Source organism: Magallana gigas, chromosome 1, assembly GCF_963853765.1.
Source record: "Magallana gigas chromosome 1, xbMagGiga1.1, whole genome shotgun sequence".
In the NCBI taxonomy this organism is placed as follows: domain Eukaryota; kingdom Metazoa; phylum Mollusca; class Bivalvia; order Ostreida; family Ostreidae; genus Magallana; species Magallana gigas.
Genome location: NC_088853.1, coordinates 48,480,114 through 48,503,395, shown reverse-complemented (window position 1 = coordinate 48,503,395; position 23,282 = coordinate 48,480,114). Strand labels below are relative to the sequence as shown.

General features: G+C 32.9%; 2 protein-coding genes and 1 long non-coding RNA gene across 4 annotated transcripts; 2 read left to right on the top strand and 1 right to left on the bottom strand.

Annotated features, from left to right (window-relative positions):
- Nucleotides 1-846: 846 nt before the first annotated feature.
- On the bottom strand, nucleotides 847-2,409 carry LOC117684125 (uncharacterized). Its single transcript, XR_010708572.1, has 4 exons — nucleotides 1,750-2,409; nucleotides 1,429-1,503; nucleotides 1,033-1,167; nucleotides 847-912 (listed from the first exon to the last, which is right to left on the bottom strand). It is a non-coding gene; the product is annotated as an uncharacterized lncRNA (long non-coding RNA).
- A 7,026-nt stretch (nucleotides 2,410-9,435) lies between these two features.
- On the top strand, nucleotides 9,436-11,096 carry LOC136275996 (dentin sialophosphoprotein-like). The gene is made up of 2 exons (XM_066086544.1): nucleotides 9,436-9,472; nucleotides 10,333-11,096. The coding sequence occupies exons 1-2, from the start codon at nucleotides 9,436-9,438 to the stop codon at nucleotides 11,094-11,096; spliced, it is 801 nt and encodes a 266-aa protein (XP_065942616.1).
- A 4,638-nt stretch (nucleotides 11,097-15,734) lies between these two features.
- Nucleotides 15,735-20,389, top strand: LOC136270724 (uncharacterized). Of its 2 annotated transcripts, XM_066069244.1 has the most exons (4): nucleotides 15,735-16,362; nucleotides 17,016-17,114; nucleotides 17,902-17,944; nucleotides 18,736-20,389. In XM_066069244.1, the coding sequence occupies exons 1-3, from the start codon at nucleotides 15,750-15,752 to the stop codon at nucleotides 17,925-17,927; spliced, it is 738 nt and encodes a 245-aa protein (XP_065925316.1). In that variant the 5' UTR covers nucleotides 15,735-15,749; the 3' UTR covers nucleotides 17,928-17,944; nucleotides 18,736-20,389. The 2 variants fall into 2 exon arrangements, with proteins under 2 accessions (XP_065925316.1, XP_065925312.1); XM_066069240.1 differs by lacking the exon at nucleotides 17,902-17,944 and having other exon boundaries at nucleotides 18,736-20,387.
- Nucleotides 20,390-23,282: the final 2,893 nt, after the last annotated feature.

Genomic DNA, 23,282 nt, shown 5'->3' with positions numbered 1-23,282 from the left:
AGATAAAAAAAACCCAGGTACATGTATAGGTGTTATACTGATGAAAAAAAGTCCCTAATGTTGACATAAAGAACTTTTCATCAAATTGTTTTTGCTCTTGAATAGGAATTTAAAACAGTTCTGTTCATGTGAGCAAAAGAACACAAGTCAATGTTTTTGTTAATCAATATGTTTACTGAATTATATTTACATCTAATGAGTATGCTTTCCTCCATTTCTTATGGAAACTTATAGTTAACACCTTGTTTAACGATTGGTCGAAACCTACAATGACCTTAGAAAAATCACTGAAATAATAAGGATGATATCAATGCAGACTCACATTCCCATTGAAGACAATTTGGCTGTTTCTTTTAGCTAACGTACTGATGTACATTAAGAATAATATAGTAAATTTTACTTACTCTTTACAAACAATTTATATTAATTTGTTAAAAGAAAGATGTAAATATAAACAATATAATGCTTTCTTTGACGATTCATGCAGGTATAAATGAAGGGAGCAAATGCGGGTAATGTATTTTTTCTGCAATGTCGCTACATTCATATCCCGCATATATCACCAAAGAAAGCATTTTATTGTTTACATAATTATCTCAAATCATTACAGACCCTATATGCAAGTTTTTGAAATAAAGCAATAATCTACGGTAACATAACAGCATTTGGGATTACATGTGTGTCTAATGTTCTTGCTAAATTTAAATAGAAAGTTTGAAAAACATTATTTTGTAAACCAAATTTGACCAAAACCTTCATAAAGCATGTTTTAGGTTAAATTCCTAACATATACTAGCATGATTTTGTTCCAAACATACTAGTATGATTTTTTAAAACAGTCCTGGTTAGATGATACCAATGACCTGCAGTAATCTATCAGCAAACAACTGGATCTGTTTCTTGAATCTGTTCCTAAAATGTATAAAAAAGAATGTTTCATTATGGCAATTTCTTACTACATGTACTTTCATTGTAACTGTTAAAATCCTTGACAACTACCTTATACTTAAAACAGAAAATTATATAGCATACCAAGTTGAATATATATTTGACCAGCACCTGGCAGGTGAAAACTGGTTTCTGTTTACACGGCTGCATGTATTTCTATGGGAACGGTTGCTCTTGCATCTGATCTCTTTCATAGTATTATCCTCGTCCTCCATTAATCTAAAATAAGGCAATAAAATTTAAAACATGATACTGTTTGATAAATTTCAATATATGTAGCATAAATTATTATTAAATATCAGTAACACTTTTCAATTCTCTGTTGACCTGGTACTCCCCCCCCCCCCTAAAAAAAAAAAAAAAACATTGATACAGCAGTTGCAATTATATTCTCAGATTTACAATAATCATTTACTAAAAGATATACATAATATGTGGTTAAAATCTGTATATCTTTATTTGATAAACACACACACTTACTTTTTTCATCTTGTATTAATGATGTATCTTCAATCTGGTGTACATTCTGCTAGCTGGACTTGGTTGGGATTTTTTCTGCAATACAATGATACTTTTTTTTAAAAGAGTCTGCCATAATTTGATTATATAGAATGTACATCACAAGATATACATGGCTGCATAAACTTTGATATAATTGATAAAATCATGCACTTCTTATTAGAATTCTAGAAATATTCCAAATGGAATTCATTTCTAAGTGCAAAGCAATAATATAGAAATTGAGATAAGCAAACACAAATGAATTATTTAAAATGTCACTTGTTTGTATATCAGACTTACCCTGAATGGAAATGGTCATCCACAACTAAAGCCATATCATCCAGGTCTTAAGCATGTCTATCTTTATGAAACCACTGCTTGCAGTTTCATTACTACATACAACACGCTGTGATTCTGCATATTTCTTGAAAAAATCAGGAAAATCTTCACAACAACTCCTGTCTTCTTTGCCCATTTCAAAATTTGATGGCGGAATGGCAATTGTCCAATCAGAATTCACGAAAGTCAAAGTTTGAAATTTTGGCCAATCACGATACAGCCACGATTAATACCGGGATAAATCTTTAAAATTATTTTAGTTAAAAAACAATATTATTTACTTAATATTATCTAAAGAATTCTGCATTTAAATGAAACAAACTTTAATAATATTTTCTTTCCTTACAACCTGTTAGTTTATTAACCGATCATCAAAACTGGGCATTTCCGGTCTTAAGAGCCGCCATTTTGAATAATTTGAGGGAATTTTAAAAACTAAATGAATTTAAATACCAACGCATTTTTACAATTGATGAATATGTAAAACCAAAAATTATAACATTTTTTAAAAATAAAACATGTTTCCCAAAGTTTAAAACACAGTCCTTATAGCTATGTGCTGTTATAAATTACGATGAGAGATAGGCTAGTTCTGGGAAAACGTACAGATGGAAATAGCAGTAATGTTCTTTGTTAACAGCATGTCTAATATGTTTTACGGTGCGACCGTTGGGGCGAGCACAGCATGTGATCAAACAATGAATTATAATAAATTAATAAAATAAAATTAACAACGTGAAATTTGAATGCCAAAAAATAAAACATACCTATTTTTCAGTAAATTTTCATTATTCATAGTTTATAAGATTTGTTATAATTTATTTATTTATATGTAGAACAATAGTTTAATCTCAGATACAATGTTGTTAAATAATAAAGATTTTAATATATAAATTTTCATTGCACTGCATCTCCTCTTTTAAAGTGATTGTGATTATGATTGATTGATTGATTACCCCCTTTTTTTTTGCAGTAGACATTTTTTCTTAAACTTACATATAAAACTTGACTCATCATAGAGCTCCCCCCATGCTAAATTTTTTTTCATTTTTGTCAATTTATACATAGAAAATCGACTTACCATGGATTTGCCCCTCCACTTAAAAAAAAATAATTAATGTTTAATTTTATTTTTAATTTACGCTTAAAAATATTTGCTTATAATGTTAAAAGAACATGGTGTTCCCCCCCCCCCCCCCCCCCCGCATGTAATAAATTGAAGTGAAAATAAAGAAACCATTGAACTGCTAAAGAGCTGAAGGATTAAAATTTTCATGATTTATTTTTCTTTTTGCTTGCAAAGTTTTTTTGGATGAGGCTGCCACCCACCCACCCACCCCCTTTAAAAAAAAGGCGCTGCTACGTATAACGTTACGTTTCAGGAAATTACCGTAATTATAGTGAATAAAATATTTGTGAGCATTCATCCAAATTAGTGCAATTTACAACTGTTTCCTGTATCTGAAGAAATGTCCTTATTCGTCAGCTGTTCTTTATCTTAGCCTTTGCAAGATTTTAAGAGGATTTCGGTCATTTCAGCAGATTTACAATAACTTCAATTAGAGTAATTTCCCCTTATCAGTGCTTATTGTGACGTCAAAGCTGACGTTGGTTAAGTGTCGTCTTACTCTTTAAAACTCCCCTGAGAAATAAAAGTATGCGAAGTATACTGTTTTATTTACTTAAAAAGCATGATGTTCTTAAAATTACACATCTTATAAGCTTTTCAAAGGTTTTACTTTGATTCTCGGGAGAACGTGATGTTGGAAACCATTGGTACTATGAATTGTGGGTCAAAATTTACTGACTCCGAAAAAATATATCGGATCAATGTGTAAACGTTTGTGACGTCACACGATTATTTTTGATTGAAAGTGTACTGAGGTGAACTTTAGAGGTAACATTGACTGTATGTCGCTTACATCGTTATTGTTTTTACTGTCTAAATTTGTCTTGCTGATTCTCGTGAGAGTGTGAAGTGATAAAAATTGCCATGATTACAGGGAACTACTGGGACGATTAAAACGATGCATTACTGGTCCGATTTACTGACGCCAAAAAAATCCGTTGAATGAATGTGCAACTAGTTCGAATTTTCTATTCACACACGCCTTGTCGGTAGAGCTCGCTTCGCGCCGGCGCTGCGCGCCGGCGAGCTGCGCTCGCTATTAATCAAATATGTGAATAAATATGGTGAACCCATCTCATAATAACAAACAATGCTCCCACCCCCCCCCCCCTTTTCTTCGCATGCATTCGATGTCGTGGGAAAATTCTGAATCAATTTCTAGAAATCTACTCTATTCCTTTATTCATGGGGTAGGCCATGAAAAGTTGGAAAAACTTTCAGTGATAATATAAAGTTGATGCTACCCCTTAGTAGTTAACAGTGTTTAAACGAAATCGTAATATGTCTAATGATGTTCAACAGACAGATAACAAAATAATGCTTGCAGGAGCAAAATAAAAATGTCTGCTGGTCAAAACACACACATAAACTTTTTATCTTAAACAAACATCAGTGTCATCACAGCACGGACTAATCATGACCTCTTTAGACACCCTTTACTGTTAACCTGGGATGTGTGTGCGTTCAGGCGGAAAGTGATTTCCTGTTTCTGCCTTATAAAAACAATAAAATTTTGGACAGGTGTTTGTGTTGCAATTGATGGACAGGATTCCCGTTATAATGGTTATGTCATTGTTTTCAAACAAATCTTAGTGATTTTACTAACCTACATCTACACCCCCCCCCCCCCCCCACTTATGGTGATTTTTATAAAAAACAAAGTTATAACGATATTTTGTATTAGTTTTTAGATTTATTGTGATAAAAGTCTACTTTAGACTTGAACCTCTTGGATAAGATTCACTTAAATTTTTAGTGTAAAAATGACAAAGTCCAAACACATTCACAAATTGACTAAGTTCAATGTAGGTACATTTTAGTTATACTGAAAAGTTTCTAAGTTCAATGTAGGTACATTTCAGTTATACTGAAAATTTTCTAAGTTCAATGTAGGTACATTTCAGTTATACTGAAAAGTTTCTAAGTTCAATGTAGGTACATTTTAGTTATACTGAAAAGTTTCTAAGTTCAATGTAGGTACATTTTAGTTATACTAAGAAATTTCTAAGTTCCATGTAGGTACATTTTAGTTATAGGGCAGAAAGTTTAAGTCCAATCTAGGTACAAAAAAGTTATAACTTTTATGTGCCTAAATCTTAGGTACATAAAAGTTACACTTTAGTTACAGAAAAGTTATGACTAAGTGTAACTTTTTTTTGTATGGGAATCAAAATTTGTCATATTTCTTAGTTAAGTGTTAAAAAAATGTAAAGAAACAAGATACAATTAACTGACTTGTTAATAGGCCTTTGATATTTCAATTTATTTAATATTTCTTGCCATAAAAATGCTGTATTCAAAAGATGTTCTTAAGTAGCTAGACGGTTCAACACTCAATTTCTTGAAACAAAAAAATGTCCAAACAAGAGATTGTGCTTTATTTCACGGGTAGGGATAGCGCACGTCTGACATATCAGCCATTTTTAAACCGCAGCTCCTTTTTGGTGTATTGATAGTTCGGGTCTCAAATATTCTGCTATATGATATGCGCTTGTCGAGAGGGAAATAAAAACCCAACCAATTAATTGTAATGAATTTTTTTATAATCGAGCACTTAGAATGCGGTAATAATCAACTAATTTTAGATTATAATCAATGATTAGAACATCACTTATCAGTCTACTTCAACATATGTTTTTAAACAATATTAATATCTCCAACGATTTCTGATGAGATCTAGGTGGGAAAATGATCAAATGAATTATCCCTATCGTCTAACTACATCTGTCTGTCGCATAATAAACACATTGTTCCAAAATGGACTAGATACTTGCCAAACTTGTTGAAAGCAATAGGAAGGTTACTTTTGAGTGACGTAAATTCTCCATATAATCACTGAGATGTTCTGAAAACGTATGATAAATCCAGAGAGAGCAAAAATCTGAGGGCTGTGTGAGAAACCTCTTGGTTTATTGTATTTTTTTGGATCTCCTCAGTGTTTACATGGATATAGTTTGCATCAACCTCCGTTGCTTTCAATAAGTCTAGCGAGTATCGTAATGTATCAGAAAATGTTTACCAATACACAGCCCTAGTGAACTGTGATTATCTAGCTCTAAAAATGTTTCAGTATACCCTTTTACGTATATAAAGCCTTGTTTTTATATTTTATTACATACACATATATATGTAGAACTTATGAAGTGATTTGCAATTTTAGATATTTTGTCTTCATATCTTTCACTGTGACAATACCAGTTATGCAAGGTTCAAATTTATGTTGCTTATTTTATTTTCATCAAGGGTTGATGCTTCAAAAGAAGATGGATCATTTGGACGTCTGTTAAATGATGATCATATCCATCCAAATTGTAGACCAAAAGTGATGGAGATTGATGAAAAGCCAGTCATTTGTTTTTTCTCTCTAAGGCCATTATCCTCTAATACAGAAATGGTATATGACTATGGCCCAGGCAACATCTATCCTTGGAGAGGAAAGGTAATTACTCCATTGCATATGTTGATTGTGGAAGTTTTTGTGATTTAATAGTCGATGAAAGATTTTCACATGTTGATGTTTAAATTTGTATGTATTTTACACTTTAAGTAATCAAAATTATACCCACACTTTGTAAAGAATGTTATTGTTGTTACCCCTGTTAGTCTGTCTGTCAATCTTTTTTTTGAAAATCTTGATATTGCTTGCTCTTACTGTCTGCACTGTTTCTGAGAAGGCAACTTTTAAATCTTTGATATGCCTGATGTCATAAAGTCACTGACAGGCAAAAACTACTAGGGATGGGACGATCCACCGATGCACCGGTGCATCGCGGTATTTATTTTGACGATATTTGAATCGATACATTTACCATTAAGACAACGATACCTTACCGAACTAATTTTTCAAAAATATCCGAGCTTCATATATCGGCTATTTTTAGTCTGTGCGCCTAATATGAAAGTACAAAGATGGCGGAAAACCTCGTAAAGTTGTCAAAACTGTTAGGAAGCTAAATATGGAGTGTGGAAAACTTTTGGAGTACTTGTTTATGAAAAACTAGTGTACACGAGACTAAAGTAATTTGTAAATTGTGCAACGCTCATTATGAATATAACAAAATAACTTTGGACATGCGGTAATACATCGGCAGGTTGAATAAATTTTAAACTTTTATTCATGTTTTCATTTAATTGCAATGTATCGTGATATGTATCGTATCGCACCTCATGTATCGTGATATGTACCGAATAGGCTCAGTACAGTATCGTCCCAGCCCTAAAAACTACCAGATATAGCATGTGGCCTTCTTTTTTTGCTGTCCAATGACAACATATATTTTTTTTCTGTAGATGTCCAAAAGAGATGCATGTAATACACATCCTTAAAACGTTTTTCATTTTTTGTGCATTATATTCTGTTATTTGTTTTGTTACAGGTTGTAACTCGTTATCATTAGACTACTGTGGTATTATTTAAATTTGTGAGGGCCAATTTTCATGAACTATGGGTTATTGCTCATTTGTGGGGATGAAATTTCATAGATGCATCGGTTTTCAGTTTTAGTATGATGACTTACCCAGGTACTCTTTCAAAATGTGTTTTCGTCAAGAGTGTAAATTTGTGGGGGAGTGCTACACACAAATACTACAAATATTTAGCCACCACAAATTCTAATGATTTCACAGTACTTGTCCTTTGGAGTAAAGTCAATCTATATACAATCTAGACTGTCTTATGTGACAATCCAACATTAATCATTATTAACTTAGTACATTGTTTCAAATAGATAAAATATTATGTACAGTATCTTTTATCTTAAAACTAGGATTTAATTATTAGCTGTATTTTAAAATTCATGGCCATTAGGCCACATAAAATTACTTTTTAGATTCTCATCCCCGCCCACCTCTCTGAAAATGACCCGCTCCAGTGTATTTCAGGGAAAAAATATCAAGCTCGGCACATACAAACATTGCAATGGCTGCTTAACATGGATAAACGTTCGATTCCAGTCATGTTTTTATAATAAAGATACAAATGTCTTTCTGCATGTGCAGTTAAGTTGAAATTAAAAGATTACAAATGGGTTTGTATACTCATATTAGCATTAACAATTTAAATATTTCAGGAATAGAGCAGTTGTAATTTCTAGGACATGAATGGTGAAAATAATAGTTTTTAAAAGATAATATAAAATAAATCCACCCACCCGCTCCATTATTTAATCCAAATCAAGATGAGAATCTAGATATCGAGGGTTCCACTTAATATTATAGTCAATTTGCCCGAGAAAAATTATCAGATTAACCATGCAATTATAAGATTAGCCGGTTTAGCATTTTTGTCGTCTTTGATATTGGTATAGAATAAGATATAACTTGTTTCAAGACATAATATATCAATGAAAAATATGTTATGTGGGTCTTGATATGGTCGCATAAGACAGAGAGTTGCTATGGCAGTCTAGACTGTATATGACAATTTGAAAGCTATATATGCAGTAGCAGTCTAAATCCTGCTGAATTTAAAGTTTTTAAGCATTGTGAAGAGTTTTTTTTTTCTTTTGATTATATTTGCATGAGTTTATTTATTTCATCTGATTAACCAATTGCTCAATTTTGAATTGTTTCCATCATGTTGAGTAACATTACAACTTTGGGGACTTGCACAATAAATATAGAATACACTAAACTGAGGACTTAATACACACGGTAAAACTTGAGGATTGGCACATAAATATAGTATACACTAAACTGAGGACCTAATACACATGGTACAACTTTGGGGACTTACACATAAATATAGTATACACTAAACTGAGGACCTAATACACACGGTACAACTTTGGGACTTACACATAAATATAATATACACTTAACTGAGGACCTAATACACACGGTACAACTTTGGGGACTTACACATAAATATAGTATACACTAAACTGAGGACCTAATACACACGATACAGCTATGGGGACTTGCACTTGAATAAGCTGTGTTATGTACCAGGTAATTAACTAGTTACCAATTATCACCCTTGATATAAATCCCTCCAGTTCATTTTAAGTTTTGTCAGTTTAATCAGTTACCATTAAGACATGTAAAAAAGATTCAGTTGTCCACTTTGTTGTATTGCAAGCATACAGCTAGGGTTGGATACCGGTACACGGTACCAATACCGTACCGAATACTTGCTTTAAAAATACCGTTAAAATACCGTTTCATTTTATACCGGTACTAATAACGGTATTTCTGTAGCTCTGAAACCTTTTTATACATTTAAAATGATTTGAAAAAACAATTTCAGACTCGCTAAGATCGAATTCACCGCGTAATAAAATGACAGGCTAATTAACGAAATATGTGCTTTATCATTCTTAGTACGATACTTGATTTGACTGCCAATACTTTGATTAATCAATATGTAATTTTTATTAAAAACTAAAATACATTTACAATAATAGTGTTTAAATTTTATTCTAACAATAAATGTAAATTAAAAAGACAAAATAGCGCAAAAGTGTTTTATTTATTTCCATTCTATTTTCTGATGTTTCGTCAATTAGTGCGATCAAACAATGGCTGGCAACCGGGTAAAGCGCTCGGCTGTCTATAGTAAATCAGATGGTGGTGTTTGTTTGCTACCATTGTCCGTTATTTTGCCTGGGAAAAGGGGGAAACACAAGTAAATTTACTAAACATTTGAGAATCAGATTCACTATTTATTTGTTTTGGTCATCTTTTATTAAAAGATTGAAGCATAAACATAGTTTGTAAACTCATATGTTATTGTACTAAATATATGATACTATCTTTATAAATTATAACGCTGAGAGATCAAAAACACATTTATTGAAGAAAAAAATCATCATTCTCATTTATTAAGGTCTAGTATCGTATCGTTAAAAATACCGTATCGTTTCAAAAATACCGGTATGGTATCGTACCGTTTCATCCTTAACGGTATCCAACCCTACATACAGCTGCTATTAGAAGTCATACATACATGTCCATTTACAATAATTTGTGTAACATTGAAAAAAATGGAAAAAGTAATGAAGAATAAAGACTTCAGGGATTTACCGGTATATTCACAACTAATCGATTGCTTGGGGCACGTAAAATTGGTTAAGTGAAAATTTAAATAGAAATATTAATAAAATATATTTTGTCAGCTTCAAAATAAACTTTCACTATACAACTTTGCAATCGGATACTCAAAAAGACCCCTGTCGATTTTAGATATTCGGATACTCAAAAAGACCCCTGTCGATTTTAGATAAGTCCTCTTTATTAATTTACATAATTAGCTATTAAATTTGATTTTTTCTTACCATGCCAGTTAAATAAATAAAGCCCTCATCTTATAATTATGTTGCATTCTTTTTTATAAAACTGTTTATCGTGATTGGTTAGACAACCTTAATTAATTTTATTTTTGTCCAAAAGTGACATACATATATTCTTTTTTTTAGTTCGGAATGCTACGGAATCACCAGAAAAACTTAACAGCAGTGTACCTAGGAATGCCACAGATTCTCTAGAAAAACCTGACAGCTGTGTACCTGGGAGTGCTACAGATTCTTCAGAGAAACCTGACAGCAGTGTACCCGGGAATGCCACATATTCTCCAGAGAAACTTGACAGCAGTGTACCTGAGAATGCCACATATTCTCCAGAAAAAGTTGACAGCAGTGTACCTGAGAATGCCACATATTCTCCAGAGAAACTTGACAGCAGTGTACCTGAGAATTACACTGATCCTCCAGAGAAACTTGACAGCAGTGTACCTGGGAATGCCAAAGATTCTCCAGAAAAAGTTGACAGCAGTGTACCTTGGAATGCCACGGATTCTTCAGAGAAACCTGACAGCAGTGTACCTTGGAATGCCATATATTCTCCAGAGAAACTTAACAGCAATGTACCTGTGAATGCCACAGATTCTCCAGAGAAACTTGACAGCTGTGTACCTGGGAATGCAAAGGATTTTCCAGAGAAACCTGACAGCAGTGTACCTTGGAATGCCACGGATTCTCCAGAGAAACCTGACAGCTGTGTACCCGGGAATGCCACTGATCCTCCAGAGGAACTTGACAGCCGTGTACCTGGGAATGCCACAGATTTTCCAGAGAAACTTGACAGCTTTATACACCATGATTTTGTTGGTGATGATGATGAGTTTTCTTTTTCGGATTCCAATGATTCTGATTATTCACCTTCAGAAGATACTGATCAGTAAGTAGACACTTTAAAAAATGGAATTTTGCAGATTCTTTTTTTTCTACCTGATCATTATTTACAAGAATAGGTTCTGTAAAGTCTATAAAGGATTGTATAAAAATAAGAGTATAATTAATGATTTGAATTTTATACAGAATTGGGTTCATCAGTCTTAATTTGTTGTTTAGTAATCACTATAAAAATTAACATACCTATAGCAAATTCAATATTATTAGCTCACCTGAGCCAAAGGCTCAAGTGAGCTTTTCTGATCACAATTTGTCCGTTGTCTGTCGTCGTTGTCGGCGTTGGCGTTGGCGTTGTAAACTTTTCACATTTTCATCTTCTTCTCAAGAACCACTGGGCAGATTTCAACCAAATTTGGCACAAAGCACCACTAGGTGAAGGGGATTCAAGTTTGTTCAAATGAAGGGCCACGCCCTCTTTAAAGGGGAGATCATTGAGAATTATTGAAAATTTGTTGGTATTTTTCAAAAATATTCTTCTCAAAAACTATTCGGCCTGAAAAGCTCAAACTTGTGTGGCGGCATCCTCAGGTAGTGTAGATTCAAGTTTGTTCAAATTATGGTCCCCAGGGGTAGGGAGGGGCCACAATGGGGGGATCAAGTTTTACATAGAAATATATAGACAAAATCCTTAAAAATCTTCTTCTAAAAAACTATCAGGCCAGAAAAGCTCAAATTAAAATGGGAGCCTCCTCAGATAGTGTAGATTCAAGTTTGTTCAAATCATGGTCCCCGGGGGTAGGGTGGGGCCTCAATGGGGGGATCAAGTTTTACATAGGAATATATAGAGAAAATCTTTAAAAATCTTCTTCTAAAACATTATTAGGCCAGAAAAGCTCAAATAAAAGTGGAAGCTTCCTCAGGTAGTGTAGATTCAAGTTTGTTCAAATCATGGTCTACGGGGCTAGGGTGGGGCCACAATTAGGGGATCAAGTTTTACATAGAAATATATAGACAAAATCTTTAAAAATCTTCTTCTAAAAAACTATCAGGCCAGAAAAGCTCAAATTAAAATGGAAGCATCCTCAGGTAGTGTAGATTCAAGTTTGTTCAAATTATGGTCCCCGGGGGTAGGGTGGGGCCTCAATGGGGGGATCAAGTTTTACATAGGAATATATAGAGAAAATCTTTAAAAATCTTCTTCTCAAAAACTATAAGGTCAGAAAAGCTTAAATTTGAGTGGAAGCATCCTCAGATAGTGTAGATTCAAGTTTGTTCAAATCATGGTCCCCAGGGGTAGGGTGGGGCCACAATTAGGGGATCAAGTTTTACATAGAAATATATAGACAAAATCTTTAAAAATCTTCTTCTAAAAAACTATCAGGCCAGAAAAGCTCAAATTAAAATGGAAGCATCCTCAGATAATGTAGATTCAAGTTTGTTCAAATTATGGTCCCCGGGGGTAGGGTGGGGCCACAAGAGGGGGGTCATGTTTTACATAGGAATATATCGAATTTTTTTAAAAAAATCTTCTTCTCAAAAACTATAAGGCCAGAAAAGCTTAAATTTGAGTGGAAGCATCCTGTAGATCCTGTAGATTCAAGTTTGTTCAAATCATGGTCCCCAGGGGTAGGGTGGGGCCACAATTAGGGGATAAATTTTTATATAGGAATATATAGAGAAAATCTTTAAAAAAATTTCTTTTCAAAACTTTATGGCCAAGAAAGCTCAAATTGTAACCATCCTCAGATAATGTAGATTCAAGTTTGTTCAAATCATGGTCCCTGGGGGTAGGGCGGGGCCACAATGGGGGATAAATTTTTATATATAGAGAAAATCTTTAAAAATCTTCTTCTCAAAACTATAAGGCCAGGAAAGCCCAAATTTAAGTGGAAGCATCCCAAGATCATAAAGATTCAAGTTTGTTTAAATAATAGTCATGGGGTATGGTGAGGCCACAATGGGGGATGAATTTTTACATAGGATATATAGAGAAAATCTTTAATATCTTCTTTTTAAAGACTATTTGGCCAGAAAAGCCTAAACTTGTGTAGAGGCATCCTCGGATAGTGTAAATTCAAGTTTGCAAAATCACAGTCCCTAGTGATAGGGCTGGGCCGTGACGGCAGTTTGAATTTTTACATAGGAATATATAGAGAAAAATCTTTAAAAATATTCTGGGAAAGTTTTCGGTCCAAAACTCAGTACTTAGTGTGAAAGCACAGGTTATGCAGATTTAAGTTTGATGAAACCATGATTCCCTAGAGAAAAGGGGGGCCACGAAATGGAGGGGGGGGGGTAAATTGGAATAGAGAAAAATCTTCTTACAGGTACAACAACAAAAGGGGCTTGGTATTTACCCAAAAAAAGAGGTGGATAAAAATTGACAGATTTTCTATTTTTTTTAGCAAGATCTACTGTACTTAGTTGTCAAGATATTTTGATACTGTAATGCTAATTTGATCAGAATTAAGGCAATTGTTGCTCAGGTGAGCGATGTGGCCCCTGGGCCTCTTGTTTATATTTATAAATTTATTGGTTAAAGTACACCAGTACTTAACTTTTTAGAAACAGAGTTTTGCTATTTGTCAGATGGAATTAATGCAATTCCTTTTTATAGGGGTTCTAGTGATACAGATGACAATGCAGTTTGTTCCTTGCTACATTTAAAAGATTCATCCAATCCTTCCGATTATGTCAGTGACAGTAATGATTCTGAGAAAAGTATTGATGTTCCAATATCTATCCCTTTTGAAACTAGGTATGTACAAAAACAAGAATATACTGTAGATTCCTTATTTTCAGCTAATACCCTGATCATCCGTCACTTCTGGTCTGCTAAAATGGCATTTTTGGAAAACTGTTTTAAAAAAAATTTAAATTAAAAATTTGGATTTTTTTCTTCATCAAAATATGTTTTAAACTTACCAAATTTGATTATGGACAGGTTGTCCGTCACTTCTGAATGTCACTGGAAGTGATTCCAACACATTGCAGAGATATTGCCTCTTAAAAATGACCTTTTTTGGAAATCTTAATTCTGCAGTGTTGGGCCAAAAATTAGTCTGAGAAAATTAATATAGTAACTCGTACCAAATCTGATTCAGAAGAATTGTTAATTTGTACCTAGTAAAATGAATTGTTTTATATTAAGCCTTTTAATTTCCAGTTTTTGTTAAGTAATGCATAAAATCATTCGGGCTTTTAGTTAAGCCCTTCTTAAGATTTTTGGATTTTAATAAAGTTATTGTATTTGTTATGATTTTGCCCAATTAAGGTGGATTTATTAAATTTTAGAAATGAAATAATGTCAACATATTAGTTGAACCCTGTCATTAATTCATAATCAAACAGAAAACCTATTTGTTGCTCGCAATGAGATCATGTCTAGTATTTCTTATATTTTTATGAATTTGCTAAATTTAAGTACATCAGAAGTGAACTTTATAGAAACATGAGTTTTGCTATTTGTCAGATTGAATTAATTCAATTCCTTTTGATAGGGGTTCTAGTGATACAGATGACAATGCAGTTCATTCCTTGCTACATTTGAAAGATTCATCCAATCCTCCCGATTATGTCAGTGACAGTAATGATTCTGAGAGAAGTATTGTTGTGCCAATATCTATCCCTTTGGAAACTATCACTGTACAGAAAACCAACACAGAGAAAGGAAAGCAGAAATGGGACAAAAAACATGCATGCAAATTTTGTGGAAAATTGTACCCAAAACTGGCTAGACACTTGGAAACAATGCACAAAAATGAAGTTATTGTAGCTAAGGCTCTTTCCTTACCCAAAAACAGTGCCGAAAGAAAAGAAATTTGGAAAACAATAAGAAATGAAGGAGACTGGGATCACAACTTCAACGTTCTGAAAAATGGAACTGGAACATTAATACCGAAGTATAGAGAGCAGAAGACCAGAGCACATAGTGAATTTATACCATGTAGTGGTTGCAAGGGTTTGTACTCCAAAACTTCATTGAGTGATCATTTTAAGACATGTGTTAGTAAGCAGACTGATAAAAAAAATCAAGGAGTGAAAGAAGGTCGTTTTTTACTACCTATTCCAGAACATATTAATGGAGGATTTTACAAAGATGTTTTATTATCCATGTCTCAAGATGACATTTATATGTATATATATCGCGATCCACTCATACTGAAATTTGGAAAGCGCCTGTATGAAAATAAGGACATCCAGGAACATACATCTAACCACATCAGCTGCAGAATGAGAGAACTAGGCAGACTAATTGGAGAAGCCAAAAAGACACCTGAATGGGGTATCCAGAAGATTGAGGATTGTTTTAGTCCTGAGAAATTTAACAATGTTGTGTCATGTGTGAAGTCCCTTGCTGGATTTAGTGAAGATACACATATGTATGCAACTCCTTCACTGGCACTGAAAATAGGGTATAGTCTTCAACGATGTGCAAGGATTTATAGATCAGATGGAATTATTGAGTCAGATATAACAAAACAAGAGAATGGTTCAGCCTTTATTCAGTTGTATGAGTCTGATTGGAACGATCTCATCTCTTCCCGCGCGCGACAAACTTTGAGTGAGAAAAAGTATAATGCGCCAAAAATGTTACCTCTATGCGAGGATGTGTACAAGCTTAATTCCTACTTAAAAGAAAAAATCAAAGAACTTTTGATGAAATTGTCGAATGATTCAGCTTTTACATTGAGCTGGCAAAGATGACGCTATGTCACATAACTCTCTTTAACAGGAAGCGTGGAGGCGATGTGCAGCGTATTACTGTAGACAATTACAAGCAAGCTATCGAAGCACAAAACAGTGTTCCCTACGATGACGAACTTAAATCAAGTTTGTCAGACGTGGAAATTGAGCTTTGTCGTTCTTTGACTCGAATTGAACTCAAAGGCAAACAGGAAAGAAAAGTTGCAATATTACTTACTCCAGAGATGATTAAATGCATTGATCTCTTAATGCAGAAAAGAAGTGATGCAAATGTATGTGGAAAATATTTATTTGCTAGACCATCACCCTCCACACGAACACTAAGGGCAAGTGACGTATTGAATGAAATATGTGGGAAAATAGAATTGCGCTATGGAAACATTATAACCTATACAAACCTCAGAAAACACATTGCCACAATGGCACAAATCCATGAGCTTAGTGAAAACGGTCAGGATCAGTTAGCCAAATTCCTTGGCCATGACATAAGAGTCCACAGAGAAATTTATCGGCAACCATTGGATATCATTCAAAAAACAAAGATCTCCAAGATGTTGATGCTAATTAACGAGGGGAAAAATGTCACAGAGATGCTCTTTAATAATCAAGGTGAGTTGTTTTCTTTAAATTATGATAGGCTTATAGACAGGGAAGGATTCAGTGTTGTGAATAGATTATTAAAATGAACTCATTTGTTATATTTCAATGGTGATTATTTATTCCTCCTGTGCAAGTTTGATCTATAGACTTTTGATAACATTTGATTTTAGATTTGGTTTAGTATAGTATGTTTATTGTGGACTGTTGTACTGTAAAATTGTGAAATTCACTGGGAGTGGGGCAGGGGTTGGGGCTTTTTCGTGGGGGGGGGGGATAAATTTGGCCGTATAGTGAATGACTTTTTTTTAGGTCAATTAATTCACATGGGTACATGTAACATATTGCTGCCATAATTTAGGAATTAACTGCACGTGTGCATTATTAGCAAAACTGAATGTAATAAAAGTTTACCGTTAAAGTCTGCAAGTTTCTTTTAACCAAAATTAAAATTTGGATTAGGGTTTAGACTCCAAAATGAAGCTTAAAATGCAAAAACCAGACCCTCAGCCAGGTTAATCTAAATGATATGGTACTCAGGTGACTGTCAAGGCCTGTAGGCCTCTTATTAGTTAATGAAGGTAAGAATTCTAATTTCTTGTATATATGATATAAGAATTAATGTTCATAACTTACTCTTATCGTTTTTTGATTATTTTTTCCAGAGGAGGTAAAGGAAATTGACGGGTCCTGTGCTGATGAGAATGATGGAGAAATGGATTACCAGACTGATAAAGACAGTCTTCATAATAAAAGCGCTCAAGGTCTGTACCCTTATTTCAGTACACATTTATTATTGGTATATTCTCCTTTTCTGGTATATTATAATTCTACTTTAAACTAGATGCATGAAAAAAAAAGCAGTTCTCAAGATTAAATGTTGGGTACATTAACAGTCAAGCTTCAGTCCACACAGGGTCATAGTTTTAAACTAAATGTTTCCTGAACAATATGCATCTTTGAAAAACTTTTTACATCTCCCCCATCCATAACAAAACAGTTCCCAACAGATGTATTTTAATTATCATACTGACATTTTTCCCAAGAATATATTTGTTAGAAAATATGTTTCTAATTGAGTGGAAAGATTTCAAATTCTGATTTACAAAAAAAAAACAATTTTCTTAGTTAATTTGTTTTCTTAAAACAAGACAAAAACAAAGCTTAAATACGACTCATGAATATAGTTGATAAACTTCATCACTGGCATTACCATATTTTCTGTCTGCTCATAATGTGAAGAATTTTCAGTCAAAAATCAAGTACATGTCAAGACCATGTAATTTATACAGAAAGTTTTTATATACTTAGTATCTTTCATATTACATATACATGTATGATAGATGCAGATGACAAATTCCTTTTTATACTTCTCTAAAAATATTTAGCCAGAATGAGATATGAAATTATGGTACCTGCAAAGTTATTTATTTTACAATCCTTTATCAATGTATGAATACTATTGTATCGCGCGTGTAAACTGTTCTTTCGTGCATTAGTCCTATCCTAACGTACAGTAATCTTATCAGGTTTATCGTTATATTTTATCAGTTTCTCCATTTATCCTATCGTGTTAGCTGTATCCTGCCTTTTCGTAAGCAAGCTATTTTATTTTAAAGTTATAAGTCGTTCATCGCTCCGTTAACAATAATATTGGAACAAATTATGCAAATCTTTATCAAACATTCCATCAAATTAACAATATTAAGCTATATGTATTGAAGTTCTTAAGTCGAAAGATATTTTTAAAAAGAAGACATAAGTAACATTTGGAGATGATAGGATAATGTGTACAATTGAAAATTCTTTGGAACAAGATAACATATGTAACTGTATGTCTGACATATTAAATTGTACGCAGAGAGTGTTTTGAATTACTGTGTAAACATTAACTTGCATGTCATCTAATTTGTTTATTTAATTCAATAAAAAAAAATGATAATATTTAGATAGATTATATATTATTAAAGAACACGCATTGTATTTTGATTATTGATAAAGATAATTCATACATCATTTTAGTTTATTTTTCCAATGAATTTATTCTAACGACGCAGCTCGTAATAATTTGACTTTTTTAATAGAATGAAATTCTGCATAATATTTCTTATTTCCTACATTTTCTTTATCAAATTATGCCATTTTCGGGTAAATCGTGAAGATCATATATCGTGATTATTCGTTAATTATGAACATGCATAGTATATCCTTTCCTATGGTGTATAAGTCCTATTGTATCATGCATGTATCCTGTTCTATCATGCATTAAGCCTGTCCTATCGTGCTTAAATTCTATCATTTATCTTGTGAAAAAAAATGTTGCGGTACTGTATGTCTTCTTAGTTAATCATCAACCAATTTATATTGTAAAACTCGTAATTTTAGGGAAAAGGAAAGCACCCTCTGATGGCAGATCTACCGATGAAAATTCTGCAGGCAAACGTCACAAAACACAGAAAAAACCATGGAATCCATCTGAAATGAATTCAGTCAACAAGCATTTTTCCCATTTTATTGCAATGTCCAAAGTTCCTGGCAAGAACGATATCGAGAATGTTTTAAAAAAGGATAAAATCCTTTCCAAAAGAACTTGGAGAAATGTGAAAGATCAAGTGTACAACCTTATAAAAAAACAAAGAAAATGCTGATTTTTTTGTCTTTATTTACTTTGATAATGAAGTAATTACAAGTTCATTATAGCTTGTGGACATCAATTTTCATATATTGTATAAAGCACAGAAGTGTGAGCATTAGCGAATTTGTAGAAAATACTCCATGTATAGCTTTACCAATACATACTGTTGTCATGTTTGTTGCTGTGATGAGCATTCACCTTTGTAAAATAACTAAGGAATAAGGGCCATGATAACTTTAGCTGGAATTGATTAATACAACTGTAAAACTAATATGGTTTTGTGTTTTTAGTTGACATTAACTTGAAATGACAAAAAAAAAATTTCAGATATTTTGGGTATAGATTTTGATTAATTTTAGCGTTGTCATTGAAATACAGAGGGATTGGAATAAATATTACAGTGACTGGACATGTAGTTTTAATGAGCAAATTGTGTACCGGTATATCTACCTTCATTGTTGGTTGTATGAATGACTATGGTTACAGTTAGTATTTGTATGAATTATACAATGATTGGTAATTGATTTGATTTGATGTTTGGAAATAGATTTTGACAAATATATAATGTACTAGAAATTAAGAAAATATTTAGTAACTTTGCATACTGCAAATCATATTAATGAGCTAGATTTGCTATATAAAAATTAATTGTACTGTTGATGTGCATTGATGATAGTTGTATGAACAACAGAATGTGTACTGTATTCACAAAAATTGTAGATTTGTTAAAATGTTTTAATGATAGATATAAGAATTGGTTATTTTAATCAAAATGTAGAGAATATGTTGTATGTACATGTATATATATATAGTGTTTTACGATTTCGGTTTTGGAGTGAACTGACAGCATTAGTAAACTCTGAATAATTTGAATTTGTAAATTCACAAATTGCACTGATGAAATGTTGGAGAAGTAGATATTGACATATTTCATACTGTTGAAATGAATTACTTCATTGTGGATGTTGAGAGTTGACAATGATATGAATGATGCATCGTTTACAGCTAGTATGCACATGCACTATACATACGAGGTATTTGATTGTTTGGGATGATTTGGAGATTTGGAAATAAATAATTGGCTGATTTTAAGTAATGTAATCAATATGCAGAGAATGTTAATTAACTGTTAAGTACTACAATTTTATCAATGATTTGTGTATGATCAAATAGTATATTGTTTTACATAGAATTTGTTAATTTATTTGGATGGAGATGTTTTTTAAAATTTAAACTTCTTACAGCATTAAATCCTATGTTTAAGTGGAGTTTTAAACTGACATGAATGGATTGAAAGTGTATGATAAATGATAACTATAATTGCAACTTTAATTGCAATTTTATCAATTGTATGAAAATATTTGCCAATAAATTTTGATTACTTATATTAGTGTTAATTTGTTGTAGAGCAGTAAGAAATTTATTCATTACATCAAAATGTAAATATGTTAATACGAGGCTCACATGAGCTGTAATGTTCAGAAATTTATTGTGATCATGCTGCGTACAATTAAAATTTTGATTTGAATGACATAAAAATACTTATTTTTGTTATAATAACTACGGAAGAAGAATAATGCAACTTTCAGCTCATACCTTGAATAGCCTTTAGCACATACTCTGAACAAAAGTTTATAAATTATAATTTAGTGGTGAATGTAGGATCGGCGAAAAAAAGGTGCAAAATTGCCCTGGAAACGTTTGAAAGTTCAGTAAATTGTGACTTTATCGTCTATATTTCATAATTTCAATATAAAGCTTAATATTTGTTAAAGTCTGCAATTACTTTGTGTATTCTATATTCATGTGCAAGTCCCCAAACGTGTACCGTGTGTATTGGGTCCTCAGTTTAGTGTTTACTTTATTCATGTGCAGGTCCCCAAAGTTGTACCGTGTGTATTGGGTCCTCAATTTAGTGTATACTATATTCATGTGTAAGTCCCCAAAGTTGTACCGTGTGTATTAGGTCCTCAGTCTAGTGTGTATACTATATTCATGCGTAAGTCCCCAAAGTTGTACCGTGTGTATAAGGTCCTCAGTCTAGTGTGTATACTTTATTCATGTGTAAGTCCCCAGAGTTGTACCGTGTGTATTAGGTCCTCAGTTTAGTGTATACTTTATTCATGTGTAAGTCCCCAAAGTTGTACCGTGTGTATTAGGTCCTCAGTTTAGTGTATACTTTATTCATGTGTAAGTCCCAAAGTTGTACCGTGTGTATTAGGTCCTCAGTTTAGTGTATACCTTATTCATGTGTAAGTCCCCAAAGTTGTACCGTGTGTATTAGGTCCTCAGTTTAGTGTATACTTTATTGATGTGTAATTCCCCAAAGTTGTACCGTGTGTGTTTTGTCATCAGTTTAATTTAAATTGGATTCATATGTCAATATCAAAAGGTGCACTGTGTGTGTTATTGGCTCTTAGTTAAATATATTTAAAAAATAAATAAATAAATTTATCATGCCTAAGTTCCCAAACTATACACGTAGTTATGTGAGGATTAGGATTTCAGGTTTTTATGTTATCGGTACAAGTATTCCTCGCGATTTAAGATTTTAATCACATAACATTTTTCAAACGTTTTAAATCTCATTTGTTGAATGTTGAAATGATCAATTATCAATTAATCATAGATCATTGTATGAATCCTCAGAAAATGGGGATCCATGTGGGATATTAAGATGGCGCCATTGCAGAAAAAATACATAAAATGCTAACGTTGGTAGTGAACGTTTTTTCTGCAATGAACGTTTCCATTATTTTTTTTAAGAATTTAGTCTAATCTAGATAAGGTCCTCAGTTTTGTTTGATTATAAGGAGCAGGGTCCCCATACTTTACACTCAAGTCCTCAGATTGGCACTTCCGGGTCCCCGTTTTCAAAATCCATTGATATTTCGTTTAAACACAACGATTCACTTTATCTACTCAAATCAGGATACAAACAGAATAAAATGAGTTGAACAATGTCAACTATGCTGTGAAATCTCTTGGTCCCCAATTTGAGATATTTTGACAAGGTCCCCAAAAAGGGGTTGATACACGTATGTGTGTGTGTGTGTGTGTGTGTGTGTGTGTGCTATTACGTAAGCTATCCCTCCCCCGCGGCCAAGAAAACCGGTCACCATGGTCGCGCTGGACTACGTAGCGGTTATCTAACACAAGAGAGTTGCGTCTCTCATATATGAGTTTTTTTTAGCCGCGAACTCAAGAATAATTGTAGTTTTCATTAAACATAAAGGTTTTTTCTTCTTCAATTGGATTAAACGATAGGGTGTTAATTCAGAAATCGTTCAGTTAATTAATAAATGCTATTCTCAATCTAAAGAAATATCAGACATAGATAAGTTGGGGCTTTTAAATAAAAAAATAAGATCTTCTATTTGATAAATTTTAGTCATTATACTGCAAACTTTTCAAATCTAAATGGGTTCTGAGCTGTGCGTGTGTGCGTTGTACCTTTTCGTAATCTATCCTTTGTCCACGGCCGAGGAGATCAGCCACGGCTGCACTACCTCGCGGTAAGCGGTTATCTTATACACAAGATTCGCACATGCACATTTACATGTATATAAACGTGTTTGAATTTAAATTGCCGTAAATACAAGAACTGTTTTCATTTTTATGCTATAAAATTTTGTTCATCTTGTATTTATTTAATTAAACATTGGAATGTAAATTAAGAAGTCGTTCTGAAAATTAATAAAAGCGATAAAATACAAGATAAATAATTTCCATAATTATAATAATATGCACGTGTATATGAAGGTTGCACTCTCATTCGTTTAGCTGTAGGTGAGGAGGTAAACTTGTAGCGATGTTCATACAATGCTGTGATTGCACATACGGATTTCGGACCATTGCTACAGACAATACCCATTGACAGTCTTTCAATACATCTATGCACAGATTGACCTTAAAAACTGACCAGTTTCATAACTACTTCGAATTTCTCTAACACGGACAGTCTAAGTCCTTCTCAGAATTCCAATTTACGCAAGCGCAATCGAAATTTTATTCAATTTAGTTAGTCAGCCCACGGGCTAACTAAAACTCAGCAAAATATTTTATTCTTTAACTCTGAAATAGTCTATAACGGAAGAAAAAATGCCTATATATGGCTTTCGCTACATATTACTATCTATATGTACTTTTAACCTCAGATCTAAAACTGGGGAAATTCAGTTTCAAAACTTTTTAAAAGCTTTGAAACGCTTACCACTTAGAAATCATTTAGATTCAAATTGACACATGTCATTGAGGAGACACAAGATTGCCTTTGACATGTACGTAATTTCTTGAT